Raw genomic sequence first — 22617 nt, 5'->3', positions numbered from 1 at the left:
GTAACGTTACCAACCATACCGAAGTCAAGGAGTTGCCTGAGCAGGAGCAAGATTATGGAGGGTCTGGCAGAGTTAACTTCATAATGGGTGAGTGCAGGTTTCATTCACTTGTTTTCATTCTTTCACAGGATTGATTCACTTCGTTGGTTTATCCGATTGCTGGCCGCCGAGCCATTCTGTGCCCGGGTTTGTGTAGGTTACTGATCATGGTTGTTAGCAGTTGATAGTCAGGTTGTGTGATGTGTGGGTGAGTGTGTATTTTTTCTATGGGTACGTGCCATTGACTGTATGAGCGGTCTGTGCTTGTTTTTTAATTTAATTTTTATTCTTAGAGGTCTTAAAAAGGTCTTAAAAGTCATTAAATATGTTGATTAAAAAATGGGCAGATACCCTGGGTGCATTCAATCAGAAATTTTCTAGTTACTTTATAAACTGTCTCAAACAGTGGCGAACGTTCGAGGTGAACATGTTTTCTTTAAACAGTTCAATTTAAATGATTTAGTCAAAGGTTGTCTAGTTAACATGCCATTCTATAATTCCATAATTGCATTGTTGACTTCGTCAAACTCACATAGAGTTCCACTGTGGGCTATGTTTGCGGAGAACTAGCCCCTCAGAGTGTTTGCGATTGTTGGCAACGTTCGCCGGAAATTCAAGGCTAGTGGAAAATAAAAACCATACTTTTATGAAATCGATATCATGAACAGCTTTACTTGTCACAAAGAATCTTTAAATGAACACAATTATTATTGGATGGCCAGCTACACCCGGTAGATAAATAGCAACAGGCGAATATCAAGTGCCAACGTAGACAACGTAGTCTTTTTTAGTTATTTATTTATTCTTTACATGTATATTTTAAAAATAACAATGTTTCACATGTTTGGAATAAAAAGAGGTTTTATTTCATAAACCTTTCGTTGGTGTCAGATGTTTTGGTGACCAACACTGGTCGGTAGGGCCCCCTAGGATTTTTTTGCTTGGGGCCCCCACAGACTCTAGAATCGCCACTGTTTGTACGATTCTGGCTTAAATATTGACGAAGAAACAAACTTGTTGGAAAATGCCCAACCTGCCTGATGGAACCACATTGCCCCCTAGTGGTCTGCAGTGTTGATTAGTTGAACATTTAAATCCCAGAGGACTCAGTAAAATGGACAATATATGCAACTAGTAACTTCTAACGATGTCCCTTCGGTATCTATTTGGTATTTGTTTAGTGTCCCCATTGTTAACACAGAAAATTAACATTGTGTGGCTCACTATTCATATGTCACGATTTCATAGATATTCATCTGAATTTTGAAAGTCATAATTGTCTTTATCATGTGTGTTATTTTGATGTCTTTATATTACAAGTCTATGTTATATCTTTAATCTGCATATCTTAACAAGATGTGGTGTTTTCAGAATCACCGAGACAAATGTTCTATGAGATGGGAGTAATGGAGAAATAAGAGTTTTCTTTGTCTAAATCCAGAAATCCCCATATAGCACAGATCACCTTACACAGACATGCACACAGTTCAAGCATGTCATTGGCTGAAAAAGTAGTGTAAGCCCCGCCTCCGAGAGTCAAAACCCGGAACCCGCGGAAAACACACTCTCTCTAGTGCTCTCTCTAGTGCTCTCTCTAGTTCTCTCGTTTGCTGGCTCGCTTCAGGCGTCTGCTCTCTTGCTTCTTGCCTCTTGTTCCAGAAGGGTTCCAACCCAGAGTTTCAGAAGGAGATTTGAGCAGAGAACAGCTGCTCAGAGAGTTTTGGAGATGGTTTAAGCAGAAGAGAAGAGCTCACCAGAGTTTGGGAGTTTTCCCATAATCTCAGGAGAGAACGGAAGGACGTGTGGATAACGATGCAGCGGACGACCGGAGGAGACCCTCCAGAACCCAGTGAGACCCCGGAGACGAGAAAGAAAGACCCGAACAAAGAAACAGATTGAAATACTCTGAAGATGCACGTTTTACGTGTTTTTGTTCGTCCCTCGCCATCCACGTCCTTCTACGTCGCACGTCCTAATCTCCGCTGTTTCACGCCATCATCACCTTTTCCTACCAAGAAAGCCAACTCCAAGCAACCTTTTATTAATCTTCTGTGAACTTAAGTTCACTTCATCAGAGAAGCAACGGACCCACTGACACTCAAAAGATTCGATCAGCTAACCACAGTCCTCGGCACCATCGTTTCGGTTTCCCGGTGAAAGAAGCAACTGAGAAGTCCGCTAAAGTCAGCCACGACAGCCAGGAAGGCCCAGAGAGCGGAAGAGAAATCCCCTCGGACCCGCGTGGCCGCTGCCGTGTTCCGAATCGGCTAAACAGAACTTCAGCACAGTAAGACCGACCCGTTTTCACCTTAAAGTGGGTTTGATGGATGTCTCGAGGCTTTCACAGAATGATACATTAATCCGAAATGTCAGTATTTAGCTTCAAATAGTCAGCCAACCCAAACTATTTGAATAAATCCAGTATCTCCCCATTCCCCATATTTTATTTTATATTCACTAGGTGTTTTATATAATCACCCATATTCAATGCATCTCCTGTTTGTTTAAAGGTTCATGTTTTGGTCATATCATTGTAATAAACAGCTCATATATCTATATATATGTTATAATCACAGATTGTGTCGTATGCTTTCTTTACGTAATGTCTGTCCAACCAAACGAGAACTTCACGAAAGTAGCGAGATATGAGACTGAATATTAATTGAATATTAATTGAAAGATTAATTTAACACCAGGATCGTAAGATTTCGAACAGTTTTCCTACCTGACTGTGACTTAAATTAAGTTAAAAACCTAGGTAGGTGGTGCCCTGAATTCGAGGTAAGGTTTATTTGAGACTGTAAGAACATCTCATAAATCCTTATATTTAATAGGTATATAAATACCCGGTAACGCTACAATGATGTGCATGTTTTATCACGCTATCATTGAGAGTGCACTGTTCTATGCTGCTGTCTGCTGGGGGAGTTGCACTACAGACAGAAACTGTAGGCGCCTGGACAAACTGGTGAAAAAGGCTGGTTCTGTTGTAGGCAGAAGGCTGGACCCTCTCAGTGCTGTGGTGGAGAAACGGATGAGGAGGAAGTTAGATTCTGTGATGGAGAATAATAAACATCCTCTCCACAGCATCCTGACAGGACAGAGGAGCAGCTGCAGTGAGAGGCTCATCTCTCTGCGCTGCAGGACTGAGAGGTTCAGGAGGTCCTTTGTTCCCACAGCCATAAGGCTTTATAACAGTGACTGCTGAGTTCTTCTCAAATTGATTGATTGATTTTTATTTATTTATTTATTTTGCCATTTAGTCATTTATTATTATTTTGTTAGTAGTAGTATTATTATTGTTGTTTTATTGTTGTTAATTCAATCATTGTAAATATTTTAAAAAAAATGTTGAGCTACTTGACGAATTTGAATTTCCCCCATTGGGGGATAAATAAAGTATTTTTCTTTTCTATTCTATCTTAGGGCACTTCAGTAATAAAGTCCAATTCAGGCCAATTGGAGTTCAATTCATTATAATTATAATCCAATTAATTCAATTCAGAATTAATCCAAGCTCCTGTCTCCGTCTGCTTCAAGAGGAATTAACTCTTAAATCTGGCTTTCCTTGTTTACCATGTGGAAAGAAATCAGTTAATCAATCATTTTCAAACTGGTTGGCTTTTGGGCCCTGGAGTCTGGTATCATGACACTAAATTAAACCCTCTGTAACCTTAAAGCAGAACTCTGTCACCTTAAGGAGAAAGTTGTCTTTGCTTAAAAGTTTGAGCAAATACAACTTGTAGGTTCTTGCTGCTCCCTCTCCTCTGTGCTTCAGCTCTGATTCCCTGGACTCTCCCTGCAGAGGCCACCACATTCCCCCACTGTAGAGGTGGCAGTCACTGCTCTGCTTTGAGCTTCAAAGCTGCATATCACACAAGGATGTAATAAAACACATGTTAGATCTGTTACTGTGCTCCCAGAGAAGGAGGGACATATTCTTTTTACTGGTTTATATGATGGCTTTCATCATTTTGCTGCCATTTGAAAGCTTTAGACTGTTTTCTCTTAATGCCTTGTGTCCAGCACTTCAAACGGCCTGCAGGTGTGAAACATGGCGTATCAACAAAGTTGCCAACTTGAGTTGCATATACAACCATTTCTGCTGCTGCAGATGTATCTGGGTAATATCCAAGAGGCAGGCTGGTGTATAAAAGAAAATGAAACCTCTTACAAGATCAGTCATTGTGACATTCTTTTTGTTGGATAACGTCCAGTGATTTGAACCTTTTGTAATTCAGTCTATTGGAAACATTTGTGAAACAAACGATGGCAAGAAATTTGACTTTCAAGCAGTTCAGAGGCCTTGAGGCTAAAGATAATAAAGTCAAGTTCAACAGCCAAACAGGGAGTGGTGTTGTTCAGCCTTTATGTGGTGGAAGAGCCAAACTGAGGCCAGGTGGTCATACATGGGCTGAGGGAGGTGATGACTAATACACTCAGTAACAGTAACCAGGAGTGAAGCAAAAGCAGATAAAAACTAAATAAAATGCAGAAGGGACTGAGCAAACCAAATGAAACGGGAAACAAACTGACTGATGTGCAAAAGTAAACTAATTCAAGATGAAACAGAACAAAATCAACACGAAAACTAAAACATATAACGTAACAACTGGCAAAATATGGAAAAATAACAGTCCCCCTCCTTATAGATGTCTTCCTCCCAATGCATGTGTGCAGCAGCTTACTCAAGGACAGCAGAGAAGCTCTGACCCTGCAACAACAACCACTTATTCTCGAGGTTTTTCCACAACTAAAGGTCTGATCGGGCCTCATCCAAAACCTGGGACAGTGGTGGCTTGTTGAAGTAAGTGGTAGTGAACCTGCACCTTCTGATGCTGCATCAATAAAGACAGAGAGCACTTTTACATTGATGTGCAAGTCCTAGGTTAGCATCAACTGTGTCTCATTGTCATGTCAACAATGCGGGTCAGTGGCTTTGATTTGATGTCAAAGCTGCTCATGTTGCTGCTGCTCTATGTTTGTGCCGGCCGATGATGAAGTTCTCATTCCTCTGACTCCTGCAGGTGAATCTGGGTCCTCCTTCATCTAAGAGCCACTTAAATTTAGATCACTAACTGGATCACTAGAATTATCAGAGCTATTCTGGTTACTCGTTTCACTGATGTTCCGATTAAAGTTTTGCACATGAAGGACTACAGCAGCTGCTCAGCATATGCAAATAGTTATTCAGGGGAAGCTCGCATACAATCAAGTCCACGCAGAGCAACAAACTGTGGGGTAGATGATCATCAGCAGAGAGCCACACATGCACCTTCTGATAGTTTTTACATGTTCATACCCCACCAAAGCCACTTCCCTGCAGAAAGAGACAGTTCTTTACATTTCACCACCACCACCACTCAAACACAACTCACTGAGGCAGAATATTGCTCCTACGCTGAATAAAATCCTCTCTGTGTCACTCTGGAAGGACACAGCTGGCTCCAGTTCCAGCACTGGGAGAAGTTTGCTGCTGATGGTTTGATGTGAGAGCTGATAGAAGAGTCATGGACAGTTAGAGATGGTCATCTCCCCTCTGAGCTTTGCTCTGGCTCTCATGTTCCCCACACAGAGAGGTTTTAGTGTCCTCACACTGATCCATGCTGCTGAACTCACATCAGCTCACACACACTTTCTACCTTCATCTGCACATCAGCTGCAGCACGGTGACGCCCCTCACTATATTTCAGATTAGTTAAAGCTGTTCTCTTCATCTTGGACCCTTTGGTGCTGTAACCAGAGATTATTGGTGGTTAAACACATGGTTTAGAACCCTTCCCTTTTTATCATAATTATATTAATTATGTTGATTTCTCAGAAAGGTGATAAAGTTAAACTGTAGAGTCTGAGGCAGAGGCAGCTGCTGGAGTTCTACCATCAGCCCAGTAGATGGAGGCATGGAGCTGCAGCCCAGCACACACAGCATGATTCTGAGGATGATGAAGCAGCAGCTCCTGGAAGCTTCAGTCAGTTCAACATTTTGAACTCTTACGCTCTTAGTTTTTAGAAGATTTATTTAACAGGAAATGCAAACAATGAGAGATGTTAGATCTCAGCTTTGAGGTGTGTTACGGTCCTTGACCTCCAGGGGGGGAGCTCTCTTCATGAGACACCTTTTCTTACCCTTTCCTGTGTTCCAGGCCTACCTTGCTGCCACAGGTGTTTGGTGTTACAGCTCGTCAGCTGCTCCATAAAGAGCTTCACCTCAGATGTGCCAAGCCCCTTCCTTTTTCCTCTGGGCCTTGATCTGGTGTGATCTTGATTGTGTATCGTGCTTTGAAAAGGTGTACAGTAGTTTGGTATTTGCTTTAGGTCACTGACGAGTAATTTGTGTTTTGTTTTCTTACAGTGGAAGCTGGTCTTTGCCAGAGATATTTTGTTTTCATAATTCGAGGGGGTGTTTTGTTTTGTTTTTGGCCTCGGAGACCCTGAAGATTAAAGCTTCACTGTGTTTTGGGATTATACTTTTGTTATGTTACCCTTTCACTATGAAAAATAAATGTACTTTATCTATGGACATCAACTGCTTGAGGTTTACTTACTTTGTTTGTGTTACACCCCAGTGCCATGACTAACCTCCATTAAGAGGGTTGTAACAAGGTGTTTCAGAAAACAGATCAAAACTCTAAATGTTTGTTAAACTACTTGAACTAAACCAAAAAGAGGAAATAAGACAAATGTTTTTCCAAGTGGATTATATACAACAATAAAGTAACACCGTCATTTTACTCAAGCAGCAGGAAGCTGTTGTGTCTGACTTTAATGTTGGAAACCGTTTGATTTTTAGGAAATGGAAACATAAAAGCGGTTTAAATCCACCTAATCGATGTAAACATCATGTAGACTGACCTTCAAACTCAGGAGTGATCAAAGTTTGTTCTGACATAAGAAGTGAAGATTCCCCAAACATTACAGAGCAGAAACAAACAGGAAAGTTACTGAAGGCAAAGCTCAGACTGACAGTTTGTTCAAAGAGAGGACTCTCCTCCACAGACTGAGACACAGGTGAGCTGCTGCCTGGAATGAGTCAGAGCTCCACCCCTGATGGGGGCGGGGCAGCTAACAGGTGGGGACTTTCTCACCAACAGCAGGATTCCTTAATATTACTCACAGCAATGGAAATAATTCAACATCGCTTCTAAAACCACTCATGTTAACCACATGTTTTTATCAGTTCCTCCTGAAAATGATCAATAAATTACAAACTTTCACAGGATTGCCATCCAGCCCATAAAGGTTTATCATTAATCTTGTTTTTATTACCTTGTTGTGACACCTTTGATTGGATCTTTGCTATCAGAAACATTTAAAGGGTTTTCCTGCAGTCCAGCAGCTTCTATACATCCCAATAACTTCACCTGATTCTCTGACATCAAGTGTTTCCATCTCACCTGTAACTCCTGCACCAGCAGTGACCACTGAGAGAGATGACTTATCACCAGAGATGGCTCAGCTTTGGTCCTGAATGCAGCACACTGAAAGCTTTTTCCTTCACACACAAACTGGAAACAAAAACACTTTTCAGTTTGCTCTGAAGTCTTCTCTTCACCAGAGTTTTGGTTCCAACTACATGAACTGATTATTCCTTTTCTTCTGTTTTTTAAGTTCAGCTGCTGATCAGTGATTGGCCTGAAGGCCTCAGCTCTGTCTAAACTGGTTGCTCTGCAGGTTACTTATTGATGAATTAACGTCAGCAGCAGCAGCTGACCTCTGATCACTTTAAGACTCTTTTACGGTGTGCAGAGTTTCAGAGTGACGGCAGCCTGCAGACACAGAGGACTATATACAGAGTCAAATGAACCTTCCATCAGTGCATCATTTAAGTCAAACAGAATAATCTCAGTGTAATTATGGGGTATAATGTATATATCTACATCTGATTGCTTCAAAGTAATTAAATATATTGTAATGACTTGGCGGAGGCTCTGAGACCAGCGGTTGCCGAACTGCTCTTTTATTAAGCTTTACACTTCACAACTTCCAGTACAGTCATTCTGGCCAAGGAACACGGGTGACTCTCAGTCCTGCTCTGCAACCGACCCGCAGGAGAGCACCAAACCTGCACACAGACTGGCCCACGCCCACTCTGCTCCACCAACCACCAGCCCACACCTGAGTGGCATGACCTGCGGTCCAGTGACTGACAGGGAGAGGAGGAAACAAGCCAGCTGTGTGCTTTTAACCTTATTCTGGGTCGTTGTAATATAATCCATTAGTCCGAGCAAACTTGATCTGAATAACAACAGTACGTGACTCCTGCGACAGGTCTGCATCATTGTAAATTCTGTTCATACCTGAAAGAAAACTCAAAAAAAGAAAAAATTGGTGAATGTGTAAAGTTCTCTTAAATAACTCGTACGCACCACTTAACAGCAAATCTGTTCGTACGAGTGGTTCTTGCATGAGGCCCATTGAGATAACCCCTCCACCATGTTAAGGTGGGGATTCTACGAAGGGGGTGTGCTGTTTCATTTAATAATAACAAATATATATTGCAGCAGAAAGAATCAGGAGGAACATGAATATAAAAGGCACCCATGTGTGAACGCTGTCACTTTAACAGATTGATGGAGCTGTTACTGTTGTGTATCTCATGTGAAAACAGCCTCAGAGTTTCTGTGTTGTTGTGTGTGTGTGTGCAGCCTGTCAGGCTGTCTGATCACAGAGGAAGGCTGTGCTTCTCTGGCTGAAGCTGTGACCTCCAACCCCCCCCCCCATCTGAGAGAGCTGGACCTGAGCTCCAACCATCCAGCAGACTCAGGAGAGAAGCTGCTGACGGCTGCTCTGAAGGATCCACACAAACTCAGGTATGGAGAGGCCTGCTGCAGCATATCGTCTTTATATTTTTACACAGAACCAGTCACAAGTCTGGACACGCCTACCCATTCACTGAGATGTTTCTAAAGTTTTTATTAGTTGCTGTAAATCAAGAAAAATGTCAAGTCTCTATATGAACGAATTGGATTGTTTTATGAATTATGATTATTATTAATTAATTGAATTCCAATTGGCTTGAATTGGACTTACTATCTAAGTGCCTTGAGATGACATTTGTTGTATTTGGCGCTATATAAATAAAAATGAATTGAATTGAATTGAATTGAAGTCTACCTTATGATAATCGCTGGAAACTATTACCTAACTATTGTCTGCCTCTATCAAGAACAAATATTCAGTAAGTTTAATAATTCCAATGAATTATTAAACTTACTTAATACTTGTTCTTGATAGAGGATAGAGAATGATTAAATTACCCGGCGCTCAGAACTGAAGAAATGTAAATATAGAATTTTTGATTTGATATAAAAGACAAGAAACAGAGAAACTGCTTAACAAAAACTTAATTTAAATAAAAGGTCCAGATTCCAAACAAAGAGACTTGTTTGTTGTCAGCTTTCCTCAGAGTGGCAGCAGGAAGCTGCTGCAGGTTACTTATTGATGAATTACCGTCATATAAAGCTGACCTCTGATCACTTTAAGACTCTTTTACGGTGTGCAGAGTTTCACAGTGACAGCAGCCTGCAGACACAGAGGACTGATGTCGGAGAAGGAGCAGAGGATTTCCTCTTCTTCTACACGGACCTGGTCCACACAGCAGAGAGCTGCAGAGGGAAGAAGTTCATGGAAGAAGCTGAGTAAGTGACACTTTGATTCATTTAACAAAGTCTCCGAGCAGAGAGAGATTTCCTCTGCTGATGAGACACAAGTCATGTGAGCTGAGAGTAAACAGCAACAATCAGTGTGCTGATGGGAAGCTGCAGCTTGTTAGCAACATGAAATGTTTCCCACTCAGTCTGCTGCTGTTTTCTCCTCCAACAGAGGAACTCTGCCTGGAATGTGCTGTTCACTCACACTCTGTTCATCACTGCTCTCTGAACACACTCACAGTAAAACTCTGTCCTGATATGAGATCCAGATTAATCCTGGACTCTGATCCTGTTGGACTCTGATCCTCAACCTGTTTTATGAAGGATCATAATTCAGGTGTGTCTGGAGCCTCTGGGTGTGACCATGTGGACTCATCAGTGGGTTCATATAATAATATATATAATAAAGTTAAATAATATTTAACAGAGAGCAGTGAGCGCCCCCTGGTGGTTCCTGTCAGTCTGCAGTGATCCTGCAGGATGGATTTCTGGAGTCCTGCTGCTACTTATCTGCAGTGTAGCTCTTCATGTACAGTTCAGTCCTGCATTCAGCCCATCAGAGTGTTTCAGATAGCAGATTTATCATCATGCTGCAGGTTCAGATAATCAGTGTGTGTCAGTGAATGGAAATGTTTCATCATCATCATCATCAGGATCATGATGTCTGTGCTGCTCCATGCCTCCATCTAGTGGAATGATGGAAGTACAGCAGCTGATCTTTTTACAGTACAGATGATGGAAAGGAGGATGTGAGTTGATGTGCAGATGAATGATTTGTGTTTCCTCTGCAGATGAAGGTAGAAAGTGTGTGTGAGCTGATGTGAGTTCAGCAGCATGGATCAGTGTGAGGACACTAAAACCTCTCTGTGTGGGGAACATGAGAGCCAGAGCAAAGCTCAGAGGTGAGAGGACCATCTCTAACTGTCCATGACTCTTCTCCATGTCAGAGCTCAGCACTCACATCACCAAACCACCTTTATTCACAGGAACCCACCTGAATCTGAACCTGAACCTGAACCTGAACCTGAACCTGAACCTGAACCAGAACCTGAACCCAGCTGTGTGTCCTTTAAGAGTAACGAGTCAATGGGTCTTCCTCTTAACTTCAAATCAGACCAACATCCATCCTTTAACAGGTGAGCTGAGTGTAAATGCTGTAACAGAGTAAAATGTAGCAGAGTCAGTTTGAACAGTTTTTCACACACTTATCAGCATTGATGTGTGTCTGTTCGTTTGTGTTGATTTAAATGACACATTTTCAACATTAATAATACAGAAAGCTGTCTCAGTGATGAGTTACTAACTGATCAGAGAAAGGTTTCAGGAATGGTTTCAGGAAAGCCAAAATTGTTTTCCCTCTTGATGACAGAGTTGCAGGAGAGTTGCTGCCTACTTCCTGTGGTCAGAGATGTAACTGAAGTCTTTTAGAGGATTCTCAGATCTCTTATCAGGCTGTAAAAGGGTTTACCTCATTGGCTGCTCCTCTTATTAAGGCTATGTACACACGTAGCTGGGTATTTTTAAAGCCGAATGTTTCCCCCCCTCCGTTTATAAAATAATTTTTATCCACATTACCTCGTTTTTGAAAAAAACACCTTCCACACATAACCGAACATCTGCGTTTTCACCTGTCTTGACAACCCAAATGCATTTGCTGTTTTGCGCAATCTGCCCTTGTCAGCTAAATAATAAAGTGTGCACGCAACTTTTTTGAGCACACTGACAGGTGATCGCATGACAGTGGACTGCCCCTCGATATGAGGACGTAATAATTCCGACAGCGACAGGAGTGAGGAGTACGACTTGGGCGTGTAAAATCAAGGCAGTAAACAGCGCCTGCACAATAATAACCACCACAGTTCTCAAGGCATCCATGCTTCTTCAGTAAACAAAGGTCGCACTTTAGACTTTTAAGCAGATTTGTTGTTGTTTTGGCGCATATTGTGACGTTCGAAAACGCAAAACTCCGGTTATCTCTGTCTACACGCAGCTGCATAAACGGAGTTTTCAAAAATCTTCACTTTGCCCGGAGTTTTTAAAAACATTCGTTTACGATGCGTTTTTATGCGTTTTCATGTGGATGACAGGTCCAAACGTAGAAAAATATATTCGTTTTAGCAGATACCCGGCTACGTGTGGATGGGGCCTAAGAGATGAGTCTCTGTGATGGCCACTCCTGCAGCCACACAGTTGCTTGGACTGGGCTGAAACGAAGCACTCCACTCCAATCCCAGATTGATTGGGTGATACCAACTATGGGGGGGAAGACTGTGGAGTGTTTTAATTTCTGCATTAGTTCTTTTTGCTTTTGTGATTTGTTTATTTTGTTGACTTGGTTTAGGTATTAGGCATTTAAGTTTATTCTTGAGCTAACTGTGTTTATTTCCTTTTGTTAGTTAAAGTTGTGTTGATGTTTCCCTTCCCTCTTCCTCAGTGTGTCATGGTCTGATCAGCCAACATTTAAGTCCCCTTTGTTTCTTGTGTGTGAGGTCAGTTTTGTTTGTTAGCTTAAAGCTATAATGTGTAATATTTCACGTTGTCTATTAACAAATTTGAGTCTTATCATTCACAAGTATTACCTCAATCGTTATTAATTACCTCCATCACAAAAGTGCAGTGTTCTTATATTCTTTATATTCAGCATGCGAATGTACATAACAGTGTTAAGGGCCGTGTATACTCTCGCAGCAGTGTGTTGCAGTGAGCTTGTCGCAGACACGACGCAGTTATTTTTGATTTATGCCTACTTTTGAAGCGCTGTCTGCGCTATGTTAATCCCACGCCACAACGCAAGAGGGACAATCACGAACAAGCTAGGATTGTTGGTGTTACGGTTACGGAGGTCATTCAACAACAATGGCGACTGGACGAATGCGCACTTTGATTGAGATGCAGCTGATCGATCTAGAAATAGAAGAAATATTGCCACTACTGGAGCTGGCAGAGAGGCGAAAGAATCGTCACGGTTAGCACGGTTAGCGTCACCATTAGCCGGTTAGCAAACCGGAAATACGCATAGTGTAGAGCGGATGTAGAGTTGACCAATCAGAGGCCTCCTTTCTCTCCTCCCTGCGGCGATGTCTGCGGCGATGTCTGCGGCACTGTCTGCGGTGAGTTAGGCTAGGCGTCCACTATTCTGGCACGTCAACGTAACTCGCCGGATTGGATGCCTAGTGTCGCCGTGTTGCTGCTGCAGTGGGCGTGTACAGAGGGGCCTGTATACGAAGTTGTAGATAGAACATACGGGCTCCGGGGGAAAGTAAATAACTTGTGATTTTAACCAACCGAAGTTTCTCCCTCTAAAAATTTGAGTTTTGGAGGGAAATTAATGTGTATAAATCGTCAGCAATGGAAAATTATTTCGTATTTCACCATGGCTGTGGATCTGCGAGCGAGGAGAGCTACTGCTGCTGCTGAGCCGACACAGGAGATCACATGATCTACAGTCATTGGATAACGCACTACGGCTGCCGTGGCAAATTTGCATAAACTTCGAGCGAGCCCAACTTTTTGACGTGCCGCAAGTCCCCCGCTCGCCGTGCCGGAATCCCAGCATGCTTTGCGAGCACGGCGACAACGATCGGCCGGATTTCATTGAAAATGAATTGAATGCGTTGGATACGGCTTGACGTGCCGGAATAGTGGACGCCTAGCGTTACAATTTTGGGGAGGTGCACCAGAGTGTCTGCGTAAGGGGGGGGGGGGGGCCTGTCTGCGTTAACTGCGACACACACGCAGATGACCTGGTTTCCGACCATAAATCAGCCTTTACACCCCAATGAATGTCTCCATGTTGCTCCGCCATTTTAAAACTACGGGATTTGTAGAAGGGCATGTCATCAGCTTCGCCCTTTCCATTTCCACATTTCGATACGGAAAGGGCGAAGCTGATGACATGTCCTTCTACAAATCCTGTAGTTTTAAAATGGCGGAGCGACATGGAGACATTCATTGGGGTGTAACACTGTTATGTACATTCGCATGCTGAATATAAAGAATATAAGAACACTGCACTTTTGTGATGGAGGTAATTAATAACGATTGAGGTAATACTTGTGAATGATAAGACTCAAATTTGTTAATAGACAACGTGAAATATTACACATTATAGCTTTAAAGCTGCAGTCTGCAGGATTTGTTGTTGTCATACGTAAAGTCCTAATTTTTGGCATTTTAAGAGTTTACATGATCTATCAGAACGCTTGAAGTTGAAAACGGTGACCTCCGTAGTCGCAAAATGCAAGAAATGCTTATTTTTTAACCGAAAAATAAAAAGTTATTCAACTTCCTGTCCCGCCCCATCAAAACACATGAGAACTCGTGCACGTCTACGTGCACGCCAGATGCACGTACACGACTCCTCATTCATCAACTCACCTGTCATTTGCGATCATGGAAGACACAGTAAGTAGACTAGCCCGTAATGAAGTTCAATAGTCTAGATAAATAAGCGTGGGGACGAGCCTACCTTGTATCGCGCGTGCACAATCGGTGATTGACAGGCAGCAGAGCCCAGCTCGTAACCTGATTGGTTACCTTTTACCGGTCCGGTCTGCAATTTTGTAAACAAACCTGCTGGCTTGGGAGGGACCTAGCGGGACATATAGGGGACCTAGAGAACTCATTTTTTTTTGTATTGGGGTATTTAATGTACTACTTTCAGAATCCCCGGACAGTTCCAGGCATTATGCTTGAAAAAGAGTTGCAGACTGCAGCTTTAAGGTTATGTTAAAATCTTGATTTTTGTCTTTGAATTTAGTTTCCTTATTTGACTTCTTTTAAGGGCCCTGTAAACTATTGTTTAAAGTTTTGTTATTTTTTGGGAATAAACCCCTTCTTTTTTGAAAATCATTTCTGTGTCCTCATGTTTGACCGGCTCGGTCCCTCACAGTCTCCATGGAAACAACATTGATGGATTTTTACTGGGAGTCTAATATATTGAAAGTATCCTGATGTTTTTCCAGTCATCATGTATTTCTGAGTTTGATGAAACAGCGAAGGAGACTTTTCCTGAACATGTCTGTTTTAATAAAAGAAGTGTTTTTCTGTCAGAGTCCATCAGAGACTCAGAGCTGATTACACCTGTGTGTCCTGGAAGAGTCCCTGGTCAATGGAAGACATTATTGGTGTAAAATTAATTAGTTATAATGGTTCAGATCGTTGATGTTTTAATACTTTATTCATATTTCTGAACAATTTGGTCCACCAGGTCTGTAATTATATGTTTGGTCTCACAGCCTTTATTAAAACAATGTTTTTATTGTGGTTAAATTTCAGGAAATCTGTGAGTTTTAATAGAACAAATGTTTTTCTCTCAGATCCAAACCTGAACCAGAACCTGAACCCAGCTGTGTGTCCTTTAAGAGTGACCGGTCAATGGGTCTTCCTCTTAACTTCAAATCAGACCAACATCCATCCTTTAAGAGGTGAGCTGAGTGTAAATGTTGTAACAGAGTAAAATGTAGCAGAGTCAGTTTGAACAGTTTTTCCTCCAACATGTGTTTAATGTGAGCTCAGCTCTGCTTCACATCCATTTCTATGTTCATATGTGAAGCGGTGTGTGTTGGATGTTTTCCACAAACAGCAGTCAGAGAGGAAAGAATGGATGTTGGAGGAGGTGTTTCTGAGTGTCTGTAGGACAGCAGCTGGTCCAGCAGGGGGCGCCTTTGTGCTTTGGCTCTAACACAGTGTAGGCAGGAACTTCCACTCAGGCGGCAGGTGCTGCTGGATGGAGGAGGACAGATAGATTTTGTTCCCAGCCCTCCATCACCTGCTGCCACAGTTAAACTTTGCTCAAAATAAAAATGATACACATTTTTTTCAGTCTCTCATACAAAGATAATTAAAGAAAGGAGTCCATGTTGGGGCCTGCTTGGTGGTGTGGTGGTTAGCACCGTCACCTCACAGTAAGAAGGCTGCTGTCCCGAGCAGAGCCGGGTCCTAACATCCCTCTTCACCACAACAGAATGGCACAGCGCCCTCATTGCTGCTGACTAAACCCAAAATCTCTCTCCTACTCCAGTTTGTCATCATCACTCATGAACAAGATGATTAAACTCCTCTGTTTGGGGGTGAGACTCATCCCTGAGCCTGATGGGTAACTGCACTCTTTTTCTGGTTGTGAACCATGAAGCAAAGCTGCTTTACATGTGTTTGTCTGCTCTAACGCGGGATGAGCAGCTCATTAGTTCCAATAGTAACCTGCTGCTATTTCCAACTCCAGGAGGTGTCATATCATCAGCTGATGATGGTTACATGGATACCCAGTGTGAGGGAGTCAGTATTGATGCTGCTACATCATGTTAGCAGCTGTGATCTGTTTGGTTTTGGGCCAGTTTATCTGAGTCATGACTGAGCAACTGATTAGTCGTCCTCATGTAAAGTGAAACTTTTTATTAGTCTGGATGGACTTCTGTTCTGACATTACCAAGTAGAGGATAACATATTTAATCATTAGAGTTTGAACCTTCACACACTTATCAGCATTGATATGTGTGTCTGTTTGTTTGTGTTGATTTAAATGACACATTTTCAACATGTATGATACAGAAAATGATCTTTGGGTTAACTTTGAATGGGTTCCAAACAGTTTGTTCATCAGAAGCGGAGGACAGACAGATTTATTCAGAATTAAAAACCTGAACGTCTGAACCACATGGAGCTGATGGAGGTGTGATGTGTTCCAGGTTCAGCAGAAGAACAGTCAGCAGGGTGCTGGTTAGCTGCTTCAAGCTTTGAGAAGATCAGATTAGTGAGCGACAGAACAAAAGTTTGTCCTGAAAGACTGAAATGAAACTCGGTAAACAGACAGGAACTCTGCTTCTTCCACTGAACTAAACACAGCTTTTGGAAGATACAATGAAAGTTTGTCTCTCTTTGGGAAATAATCATCAGATGATGTTGTACAGTCATCGTCTGAGGCCTTCACACTGGGAGCTGCCCAGTACAACCAGTCCGATCCTAGCACACACTGGCTCTGGCTGCCTTGCTCCAGGGCACTTCAGCAGGGAGGGAAAGCTTTCTGAAGGGGTTGGTGAGAGCTGCTGGGACCCAACCAAAGTGAGCTGAAAGCTCCAAGCAGCTGCAGACTGAGCTGTTGGTTCTCAGTGGGATCAGCAGGACCAGTAAAGCTTTCCCACTACAGGGAGTCCTCTGATCCACTGCTCACATCCACACATCCCTTCATGGAGCTTCACCTTGTGTTTGTCTCTGTGTGGACAGACACAATGTGAGCTCATTCTTCATGATTCCTCCACAGAGTGGACCAGCAGAGCTCAGAGGGTCCCAGTGGTCCGTCTGCCCAGCAGCATCAAACACAGCTGGACTCCATATTTATGGTCTGTACATGTACAACAACTACTTTTCCATCTGTTCTGTTCACAGCCATCTCCATGCTGCACTCTGTAGACCAGTGGGTTGTCAGTGTGTCCAACATGGATCTGATGTTTGGCTCCATGGTTTCAGTCTGATTGGCTCATTCATATAGTTTTCTGTTCCAGCTGCTGGAGGACAACATGCTCACTTTTGTGAAGGAGGAGCTGAAGAAGATGCAGAAGGTTCTGAGTCCAGATTACCCAGAATGCTTAGAGAGTCAGAGGGAGGGTGAGGATGAAGAGCAGAGGAGCAGCAGAGAGGCATTAGTGAAGATCACAGCTCACTTCCTGAGGAGAATGAAGCAGCAGGAGCTGGCTGACCGTCTGCAGAGCAGTAAGAGGATTCCTCTAAAGGTTTAACCTGCTGGATAAAGGACACATTTACTGATGTCTCAGCACACAGAACAGCAGATGTTCAGATACTCATTCTGTACAGGGTTTACATGTCTGTTTACTGATGTTATTTCTTGTCTTCATTCAGAACTTTGTGAACGTAAAGTTAAATCTGTTCTGAAGAAGAAGTTCCAGTGTGTGTTTGAGGGGATTCCTAAAGCAGGAAAGCCAACCCTTCTGAATCAGATCTACACAGAGCTCTACATTACAGAGGGAGGGACCGGAGAGGTCAATGATGAACATGAGGTCAGACAGATTGAAGCAGCATCCAGGAAAGCAGGCAGAGCAGAAACATCCATCAGACAAGAAGACATCTTTAAAGTCCCACCTGGAAGAGATGAACCAATCAGAACAGTGATGACAAAGGGAGTGGCTGGCATTGGGAAAACAGTCTTAACACAGAAGTTCACTCTGGACTGGGCTGAAGGCAAAGCCAACCAGGACATCCAGTTCATGTTTCCATTCACTTTCAGAGAGCTGAATGTGCTGAAAGAGAGAAAGTTCAGCTTGGTGGAACTTGTTCATCACTTCTTTACTGAGACCAAAGAAGCAGGAATCTGCAGCTTTGAACAGTTCCAGGTTGTGTTCATCTTTGACGGTCTGGATGAGTGTCGACTTCCTCTGGACTTCCACAGCGAGGAGCCCCTGACTGATGCTACAGAGCCCACCTCAGTGGATGTGCTGCTGACAAACCTCATCAGGGGGAAGCTGCTTCCCTCTGCTCGCCTCTGGATAACCACACGACCTGCAGCAGCCAATCAGATCCCTCCTGACTGTGTTGGCATGGTGACAGAGGTCAGAGGGTTCACTGACCCACAGAAGGAGGAGTACTTCAGGAAGAGATTCAGGGATGAGGAGCAGGCCAGCAGGATCATCTCCCACATCCAGACATCCCGAAGCCTCCACATCATGTGCCACATCCCAGTCTTCTGCTGGATCACTGCTACAGTTCTGGAGGATGTGTTGGAAACCAGAGAGGGAGCAGAGCTGCCCAGCACCCTGACTGAGATGTACATCCACTTCCTGGTGGTTCAGGCCAAAGTGAAGAAGCTCAAGTATGATGGAGGAGCTGAGACAGATCCACACTGGAGTCCAGAGAGCAGGAAGATGATTGAGTCTCTGGGAAAACTGGCTTTTGAGCAGCTGCAGAAAGGAAATCTGATCTTCTATGAATCGTACCTGACAGAGTGTGGCATCGATATCTCAGCAGCCTCAGTGTACTCAGGAGTGTTCACACAGATCTTTAGAGAGGAGAGAGGGCTGTACCAGGAGAAGGTGTTCTGCTTCATCCATCTGAGTGTTCAGGAGTTTCTGGCTGCTCTTCATGTGCATCTGACCTTCATCAACTCTGGACTCAACCTGATGGAGGAACAACCAAAGTCTCAAGAGTCTGAAACACTGACAGAGACTCTCTTCTACCAAAGTGCTGTGAACAAGGCCTTAGAGAGTCCAAATGGACACCTGGACCTGTTCCTCCGCTTCCTCCTGGGTCTTTCACTGCAGACCAATCAGAGGCTCCTACGAGGTCTGCTGACACAGACAGGAAGTAGCTCACAGACCAATCAGGAAACAGTCGATTACATCAAGAAGAAGATCAGTGAGAATCTGTCTGCAGAGAGAAGCATCAATCTGTTCCACTGTCTGAATGAACTGAATGATCGTTCTCTGGTGGAGGAGATCCAACAAGCCCTGAGTTCAGGAAGTCTCTCCACAGATAAACTGTCTCCTGCTCAGTGGTCAGCTCTGGTCTTCATCTTACTGTCATCAGGAAAAGATCTGGATGAGTTTGACCTGAAGAAATACTCTGCTTCAGAGGAGGCTCTTCTGAGGCTGCTGCCAGTGGTCAAAGCCTCCAACAAAGCTCTGTACGTACAAACATAGATATATTTCTTTTTAAATACATTCTTTACTTATTAACAGAGACAAAAACTCTATTTAGCTTATTTTATTTTTTTACTTTATTTCCATAGATATATAAACAGAGGTGGGTAGTAACGAGTTACATTTACTTGAGTAAGTTTTTGAAAAAAATATACTTCTCGGAGTAGTTTTAAATCACTATACTTTTTACTTTTACTTGAGTAGATTAGTGAAGAAGAAACTGTACTCTTACTTTGCTACATTAGGCTACAATGAGCTCGTTACTTTTCTTCTTACCTCTTACGTGACTGTGTTTCACCAATCAAACGTAGCCGTGCAGTCTCGTCACATGACCATACTCGATCTCAGCGGCGGGACGGGTTAGCTTTACAGTTTACAGTCGTGGCAAACAAAAAAAGAAATAGATGAAAAATGTCAGAATCAACGGTGGGAAATGAAGACACAGACGAGGCCTCATACTAAAAGCATGGTTACCTTACAAAGAGTGCGAAACAACAGCTACATTATGTGTCTTCTGTGTCAACCAAAACAAACGCACATTTCAGCATTCAGAAACTCAACATCTAACTTGAGGAAACATGTAGCGGTAAGTTTCCTAAACTCGTTTTTTCCTCCATGGATAGGCGAATGTTTGTTTTTTAGGTTACATATGGGTTACATATGTTTTAAACATTTCCTAAGTCTCTTTTATTTTTATTGAAGTACTTGAATTTACCTGGATTATTTTAATTTAAGCTTTTTTGTTATTAATTAATTAATTTTAATTTATTTCATCAATTGGATGAACTCTAATTTGCCTAATGATGATTATTTAGTATTTTTGTCTGTCTGATTGAATGCTTGTGTTAACAAATAAATCAGACGTTACTCAACAGTTACTCAGTACTTGAGTAGTTTTTTCACCAAGCACTTTTTTTACTCTTACTCAAGTAATTATTTGGATGACTACTTTTTACTTTTACTTGAGTACAATTTTTGGCTACTCTACCCACCTCTGCATATAAACAGAAACAAACAGGGAAAAATAATTCTTCCACTAATATAAATGTAGTTTGATTAATTAATGGATCAAGTTATTTCCTTCCATCTCATTTCCTCCTCAGACTGGATGGCTGTAACCTCTCAGAGAGAAGCTGTGCAGCTCTGTCCTCAGTTCTCAGCTCCCAGTCCTCCAGCCTGACAGAACTGGACCTGAGTAACAACAAAAACCTGCAGAATTCAGGAGTGCAGCAGCTTTCTGCTGGACTGAAGAGTCCAAACTGCAGACTGAAAAAACTCAGGTAAGGATTCATGACCTTTTCAGCTGCGAGCTGATATAATTCTGGCTTAAATGGATTAAAAACAGCTTCCAGGTACCTTGATCAATGAAACAGGTTGATCTGTTCTGCCTTTTGATTATCTGGCATAAATAACTCTGATAATAAAACATAACACACAGTTTAAAGAAATACCAAAGTGCTCTTTTGCTTGAACTCCTTTCCATTCCTGTAGATTTGTCCTAAAACAGATCCATCACATACCCAAAGTAAACTACTTTACATAAATATGAGCTGTTTTTTCCTCACACTGCACTGGAACAGAGTGATGATATCTGTATGGTTATTGGGTTTGAGGTGAACCTGACCCTTTATGAAGGCGACTGTGAATTAGACAGATGTGCAGCCTCTGGTTTGCTGCCATTTAACGGGCCACAAAGCCACATAATCCTTTAGTGAATCAGAAGCTGAATGTATTTCCCAAACACACAGAATCCTTCTAAGTGTTACTGGAAGTGAATAAGACATGTTTGAACACACTGGGGAAAAAAATCATGTCCAAGTGATTTTTCTAAACAGATGCCTGTAGATGACTACAATCAGGATCTGCAAGTCCCAGCTGCTCACCAAGTCTGACTCCTAATATTAAAATGGCACAAAAAAGGATATTTTACAGCTTTTTATCAGACTAAATCTAGAAGCTGTCCAAAAGCAGCTCCACACAGTCCACAGAAATGTTGCTGTTTTTATCAGATATTTTCTCCCCAGACTCCTCAGAGTCATGATGACTGCATGTTTTCAGTATGTCAGGAAAATGAATAAGAATACTGAGGAATCCATCCATCCATCATCTTCCGCTTCTCCGGGGATCGGGTCGTGGGGGCAGCAGCTTGAGCAGAGAAACCCAGACGTCCCTGTCCCCGGCCACTTCCTCCAGCTCTTCTGGGGGGACCCCGAGGCGTTCCCAGGCCAGCCGAGAAACATAGTCTCTCCAACGTGTCCTGGGTCTTTCCCGGGGCCTCCTCCCAGTGGGACGGGCCCGGAACACCTCACCAGGGAGGCGTCCAGGAGGCATCTAACCAGATGCCCGAGCCACCTCATCTGACTCCTCTCGATGCGGAGGAGCAGCGGTTCTACTCCGAGCCCCTCCCGGATGACCGAGCTTCTCACCCTATCTCTAAGGGAGAGCCCAGACACCCTGCGGAGGAAACTCATTTCGGCCGCTTGTATTAGCGATCTCGTTCTTTCGGTCACTACCCACAGCTCGTGACCATAGGTGAGGGTAGTGACCGGTAAATCGAGAGCTTCGCCTTCTGGCTCAGCTCCTTCTTCACCACGACGGGCCGGTGCAGAGCCCGCATCACTGCAGACGCCGCACCGATCCGCCTGTCAATCTCCTGCTCCATTCGTCCCTCACTCGTGAACAAGACCCCGAGATACTTGAACTCCTCCACTTGGGGAAGGATCTCATTCCCAACCCGGAGAGAGCATTCCACCCTACTCAGGAATACTGTCTGAAATTCAAAAGCAGAGGACATTTAATTATCCTGCAGCAAGGGAAGGTTTACATACAGAAGCTGTGATGCAAATGTTCAGAGATGCAGAGTTCTCAGGAAGCTTTTATAGGGCAGAGAAGACGGATGCTTGCGTCTATGCATGAGACATTTCCTTCTGTCCTGCTGGGAGCAGATAGCGGTGTTGATACCGCCCAGGCTGTGGGACACTCAGTTCTTAGAGCGGACAGTGGTGATCTCCCGAGTGCAGCTATTAATCTCATTTATGCGTCAACATAAGCAGTTACACAGAAGTAGAAATGATAATGTGAGCATAAAGGATCAGATTTTTTCTATCGCAGTACGTCCTGAAGTGTAGATTTAGTTTTGCTGTCTGTTTTGAACATGAGAAACTCTAAAAATAAATAAATAAATAACTAAAGTGCAGTTTAAGCTTTTTAAATGTACTTCTCTGTGGAAACTTTTTAAAGTGAGTCAAAGTAAGAGAAAAAGGTCCGTCAGTCCTACAGAA

At 42.9% G+C, this 22617-nt stretch overlaps 1 protein-coding gene across 1 annotated transcript; it reads left to right on the top strand.

Annotated features, from left to right (window-relative positions):
• Nucleotides 1–10438: 10438 nt before the first annotated feature.
• On the top strand, nt 10439–20620 carry LOC142385944 (NLR family CARD domain-containing protein 3-like). The gene is made up of 6 exons (XM_075472619.1): nt 10439–10591; nt 10676–10825; nt 16948–17026; nt 17189–17396; nt 17544–19320; nt 20440–20620. The coding sequence occupies exons 1-6, from the start codon at nt 10524–10526 to the stop codon at nt 20618–20620; spliced, it is 2463 nt and encodes an 820-aa protein (XP_075328734.1). The 5' UTR covers nt 10439–10523.
• The last annotated feature ends 1997 nt before the right edge of the window (nt 20621–22617 follow it).

The sequence above is a fragment of the Odontesthes bonariensis genome, chromosome 8, assembly GCF_027942865.1.
Source record: "Odontesthes bonariensis isolate fOdoBon6 chromosome 8, fOdoBon6.hap1, whole genome shotgun sequence".
Taxonomy (NCBI): Eukaryota; Metazoa; Chordata; class Actinopteri; order Atheriniformes; family Atherinopsidae; genus Odontesthes; species Odontesthes bonariensis.
This window is presented reverse-complemented; position numbering and strand designations above follow the sequence as displayed.